A 6,043-nucleotide genomic window follows, 5' to 3' on the forward strand; every position below is an offset into this window, starting at 1 on the left:
ATCCTATGGTTCCTACTCCTGTGACTATCTCTGCTGTAAGACTTGCCCTAGAATGCTCCTGCCACCACTTACCCCAGCCCTGTAACCGGCAAACCGTATACTCTGAAAGGGACAGCCACATGTCAAATGACACATGTTGTATACCAACTGTTATGTAAACGCTGTTCGACCTTTTATATCGACAAGACTACAATCAAATTATCACTTAAGATATATGGACATAGGCATGTATACTGGCAACATATACTATCCTGTTGCAGAGAATGCTTTGCAACATGACAGTCATGCCTGTTTCACATATGTTCCATCTGGTTCCTTTCCCCAGACACCAGTTTGTACCAACTGTGTAGTTGGAAACTGGCACTACAATGTGTCCTTGGCTCTCACCACCCACCTGGCCTTAATTTATATAAATTTCTTCCATCTCAGCATTTCCTCAAAGTAACTATTCCTTTCTTCACTCCCTTTTCGTTTTCTACATCATTCACTTTCTGGCCGTCTAGTTTTCACTGCTCCCCTCCCATCTCTATCACATTCAATACACTTAACTTTCTGCTCTTATTAAGTTGTGCATGATGTTTTAGAAGTAATCTCTGTCTTGTGTATTGCTTTATCTTCCACCTTTAAGCTATCCAGTTTTTAAATCTTGTCTGGTGCAGACCCCAACAATTAGTCTTTCCTCCTCTTCCTGTCTGGTAAGTCTCCCGGGTCAGGGGAGACTGACCAGATCTTTTCATAAACCTCACCAGTCCTTTTCCTTCACCCTTCTCCCTCCCCCTTCCACTATTCAGCCAGAAGAAGGAGCCACTGGTCCCAAAGGCTTGCAATCTTTAATACTTTTTATATATGTGTTCTCTTGCTGTCACTTGGTGAGTAGATTTTTTATCTATCCAATTATATTAAATTATAACGCAAAATATTTTAAAAATTCACTCTTAATATGAACTTAACACAATTTAACTATATTGATGAAATTTTATCAGGATATCAGCCAAGAGGCATCATTATCTTGAAGCAGTGTTTCAAAGAATGATATTTTCGCTCTGCAGCGGAGTGTGCGCTTATATGAAACTACCTGGCAGATTAAAACTGTGTGCCGGACCGAGACTCGAACTTGGGAGCTTTGCCTTTTGCAGGCAAGTGCTCTACCAACTGAGCTACCCAAGCACAGCTCACACCCCGTCCTCACAGCTTTACTTCTGCCAGTACCTCGTCTCCTACCTTCCAAACTTAACAGAAGCTCTCATGCAAACCTTGCAGAACTAGCACTCCTGAAAGAAAGGATATTGCAGAGACATGGCTTAGCCACAGCCTGGGGGATGTTTCCAGAATGAGATTTTCACTCTGCAGCCGAGTGTGCGCTGATATCAAACTTCCTGGCAGATTAAAACTGTGTGCCGGACCGAGACTCGAACTCGCGACCTTTGCCTTTTGCGGGCAAGTGCTCAAGCAACTGAGAAGTTTCATATCAGCGCACACTCCGCTGCAGAGTGAAAATCTCATTCTGGAAACATCCCCGAGGCTGTGGCTAAGCCATGTCTCTGCAATATCCTTTCTTTCAGGAGTGCTAGTTCTGCAATGTTCGCAGGAGAGCTTCTGTTAAGTTTGGAAGGTAGGAGACGAGGTACTGGCAAAAGTAAAGCTGTGAGGACAGGGCGTGAGTCATGCTTGGGTAGCTCAGTTGGTAGAGCACTTGCCTGCGAAAGGCAAAGGTCCCGAGTTCGAGTCTCGGTCCGGCACACAGTTTTAATCTGCCAGGAAGTTTGAGGGTTTCAAAGGTTTGTTGCTTGCTGTCTTTTGATCTGAAGAATGAGAGCAGGAAACTCATAAGAAAATTCTGCCACTTTTCTGATAGTACAAGAAGATTTCAGCACTGAAGTTCAACTAAGAAAGCCCACTTTCCCGAACTTGATTATAAGCAATATTTTTAGTTAGTCCTCCAGAACTAAGAATAAATAAATTCTTTGGTGAATGCATCCTTCAACCTTCAATATAAAGTTCTCATTTGAAGGATTATGAATGTCTCAGATCCACTCTGCATTGTTAATACTCAGACTGCTGTGACACTATTGATTTTTTTATGTGTAACTTTTTTCCCACCCACTAGAGATGTCTTACCATCACATTACTCTCTCTCTCTCTCTCTCTCTCTCTCTCTCTCTTTGTCTGTCTGTCTGTCCAATCAATCAACAACGTGTGTGCCAAGTTTGTTAGAAATTGCTCCAGGCATTCCATAGTTTCTATCCCAACAGTGCTTGTTCACAGACTCTATGTAAGATATGTATTAAGTATGGGTGAAACTGCTCCAGTCATTGCAGTGGCAAACACGAGTAGCTATAATGTAAAACTTTTTATCGTTAAATGTACGCAAGAATTGTAACTAATTATCTAGTGTCATTTTTGTTGTTATTGGGTGGAACAGTTTTTAAAACTGTTTTGGTAGTTTAAGTTATTGTCTGATTGTTTCATGAGAACAGACAAATCTTGGAAAACGTATACTGCATCTGTTCTAAGAGTTATTTCTGTATCTCTCTGGATGTGACATTCATTGACTTTTTGGAAAACACAGGTTTTTGATTATTAACATTAATTTAATGTTCTTTCTTTTTCACCGACAGATTCGGAAGGCACTGAAATGTATGTTAGATCACCCCTCTCCAATTAACACAATATTCAAATTCAACAAACCTCGGTGTTATGTACGAGATGAGACCAATAATGGATGGGTACTTGTTAAAAAATAATGTGTATAATTTTTGTTATTGGTGATATTTATTTTTATTGTTTTTATTGTAATAAATATTGTTAATTGAACTGCATGTTTTCTTTATTGTTTTGAGTCTCTTTTCTTCACCAACAGACATTTTCCTCCAGACACTCATGAAAAGAAGAAAAAAACCCAGAGATGATGGTAGATAGTATTAGAGCATCTACCAATACTTTCCTGTTTGGAAACTTGTAGCTCTACATAGTGATTTGAAACAATAGGAAAGTTTAATCAATTAAAACACATTTATTATCAAGATAATGGAATGAAAACTTACAAAAGTTAGCTTGTTTCAGTTTCAAGTGACTTTTGACTACTGCATAACAATGTGAGAAGATTAGTACATACTTATTTAAAAATTGGGTGCATATATATCTTGAATGCGAAAACAATATAAGGAACACTAATCATAATTGATCAGCAGAGTATTCTTGAGTTTCAAGAATGCAGATAAACTTTTATTTCAGTCAGTTGTAGTCGGAAATACTGGAGTCACTTGCAATGGCCTGTCCGGCATCCCATGGTATATGAAAATTTTATGAGCGTACCAAATACATACAGTAATAACACATCTGCCAGTTGGAACCTGGAATTTATCACTCTCATGTGGACCCAATTTGCCCCACTGGTTCGTATTTCTGTTTGACCCTGAGTGGCATGCTACTGTCTCTGTCTATATCCATCACTTGTCATATCCTAGTAGATCTGACTCCTCACTGGCTTGTCAAACAAGATGGCTCACCTTTTCAGATCTTTTAAAAATTTATAATTCATTCTATGAGAGTTGTTCAGTAAGTAATGCCCCACATTTTGTAAAAAGCCATTAGTATACATGGACCAATATCCTGGTTGTTGCTTTACATTTGATGTTTGTTCTGTGCATCAGTGAAGTTTCGAACTGTTCTGGCAGATGGTAGACCCATAGTACAGCATCAAAATTGCATATTACTCACGTTACAAGCAGCGTGCTATATTGAATTCTTGTGTGCAGAAAACAAGACTGTGCTGAACATCCATAAATGTTTGTGTGCGGTGTATGGTGATGCTGCAGTTGATACGAGTACCGTTGGGTGATGGGTAAAGAAAGTTACAGTCTCAGGAAATGCAGAAACAGAGCTCCATGATCAGCCACACTCAGGATGTCCTCTCACAGCCAGTGCTCCAGACATGCTGAATCATGCAGATGCCATTATTCATGCCAACCAATGCGTCACAACTCGACATTTGACTCTACAGTTGTCGGTCAACATTGGAAGTGCGTCTGCAATGGTCGAGACTCTTGGATATTCAAAGAGGTGTTGACAATGGGTTCCACGAATGCACACAGCAAACCACAAGATTCAAAGAAAGGCCGTTTCATCTGAGGACATGGACAAGACATGTTGATGTGTATTTTCACCAAATTATGACTCTTTACAATAAATATATTCTGAGAAAAAAAATTAGGGGCATTGCTTATTGAACGACCCTTGTACATATGTTATCTTAGGATGGTTTGTTTCTTTATTGTCTACTGTTGCTTCTGGTGCAACTTTCATTATGTTCCTTGATTAGAATTTTTTCTCAATTTTTAGTTTTTTGTTGTTAGTAACTTTTGAATTACAAACTTTTGTTAGTTTATGCATAAGCTACTTTACTGAGTTCAGCAAGTTGTGCACTTACATATCACAATCACATATCTGTCTCATTCTGTTACTGAGCTGTGATTGTGACTTGGAGCCTTACTTGTCTCACCTCTTCACTAACGCCCAATGACATTAGTGTGCCAACACTCAGAAGCCACATCAAAACAAGTGATCAGTCTATTAGAAGAACATTAATGACATAGGTCTACATGACTTGCAATACATAAATTATAATAAAAACAAAGGGAGCATATTTTTTTGATATTTATAACATGGTTAGAATCTGTAATTGAACAATTTTAAAAGCGCAATCCGAGCTACATTAGGGCCACATTTAGAAGCTGTTACATCTATTTCTGAGTGGAATACACAAAGTGTAAGGCTGGTTAGCTAAGTTTCCAGCTACTTTCTATAATTCTGAATGGAGTTACTAGGAGATATTTACACTAGTCTAAGATAAAGATAGCACCATGGCTAGGGGTCAGTAAGCTAGATAAAAAATCTGTAGCATCGTATTTTAGTGAGAAACTTGAAACTCTCAGCACAGTTCAGGAGCATGTAGGGGAATTCTGGCAAAAGTTGACCATGCACTGGATAGTTGTACACCCAATAGAACAGTTCATAATGGGAGGGAACCTCCATGGTATACAGTCACTGTAAAGAAACTTCTAAAGAAACAGAGGTTACTGGATAGCAGGTGTAAAACAAATGTAGGACTATAGATAGAGAGACGCTGAATGAAATGCATTTGGCGGTCAAGAGAGCAATGCATGATGCCTTCAGTGACTATTGTAGCAGAGTATTGTCGAGTGATCATTTACAGAATCTAAAGAAATTCTGGTCATATGTAAAGGCTGTTAGTGGCATCAAAGTTAGTATCCAGGAACTGAAATTGAGAGTAGGAAAGCAAAAGGTGAAATGCTTAACTCTGTTTTCAAATATCCCTTTACAAAGGAAAACCCAGGACAATTGCCCCAGTTTAATCTTCGTACCTCTGAAAACACGAATGAAATAAGTATTAGTGTCAGTGATAATAAGAAACAGCTGAAATCAGTAAAACTGAACAAAGCTCCCAGCCCCGATGGAATCCCTGTCAGATTCTAAACTGAATTTGCAGCTGAGTTAGCCCCTCTTCCAACCACAATCTCGGTCCGGCACACAGTTTTAATCTGCCAGGAAGTTTGAGGGTTTCAAAGGTTTGTTGCTTGCTGTCTTTTGATCTGAAGAATGAGAGCAGGAAACTCATAAGAAAATTCTGCCACTTTTCTGATAGTACAAGAAGATTTCAGCACTGAAGTTCAACTAAGAAAGCCCACTTTCCCGAACTTGATTATAAGCAATATTTTTAGTTAGTCCTCCAGAACTAAGAATAAATAAATTCTTTGGTGAATGCATCCTTCAACCTTCAATATAAAGTTCTCATTTGAAGGATTATGAATGTCTCAGATCCACTCTGCATTGTTAATACTCAGACTGCTGTGACACTATTGATTTTTTTATGTGTAACTTTTTTCCCACCCACTAGAGATGTCTTACCATCACATTACTCTCTCTCTCTCTCTCTCTCTCTCTCTCTCTCTCTCTCTCTCTCTCTCTTTGTCTGTCTGTCTGTCCAATCAATCAACAACGTGTGTGCCAAGTTTGTTAGAAA

The 6,043-nt window shown here is 38.9% G+C and overlaps 1 protein-coding gene across 5 annotated transcripts in view; it reads left to right on the forward strand.

Annotated features, from left to right (window-relative positions):
• LOC124596207 (protein N-terminal asparagine amidohydrolase-like) overlaps positions 1 to 2,814 on the forward strand; it is a 147,525-nt gene extending 144,711 nt beyond the window's left edge. For all 5 annotated transcript variants that reach the window (XM_047135258.1, XM_047135256.1, XM_047135257.1 and 2 more), the window contains exon 8: positions 2,619 to 2,814. In XM_047135258.1, coding sequence (XP_046991214.1) covers positions 2,619 to 2,744 — 126 coding nt within the window. In that variant the 3' untranslated portion in view covers positions 2,745 to 2,814. The remainder of the gene's footprint in view (positions 1 to 2,618) is intronic.
• Positions 2,815 to 6,043: the final 3,229 nt, after the last annotated feature.

This window comes from Schistocerca americana, chromosome 2, assembly GCF_021461395.2.
Source record: "Schistocerca americana isolate TAMUIC-IGC-003095 chromosome 2, iqSchAmer2.1, whole genome shotgun sequence".
In the NCBI taxonomy this organism is placed as follows: Eukaryota; Metazoa; Arthropoda; class Insecta; order Orthoptera; family Acrididae; genus Schistocerca; species Schistocerca americana.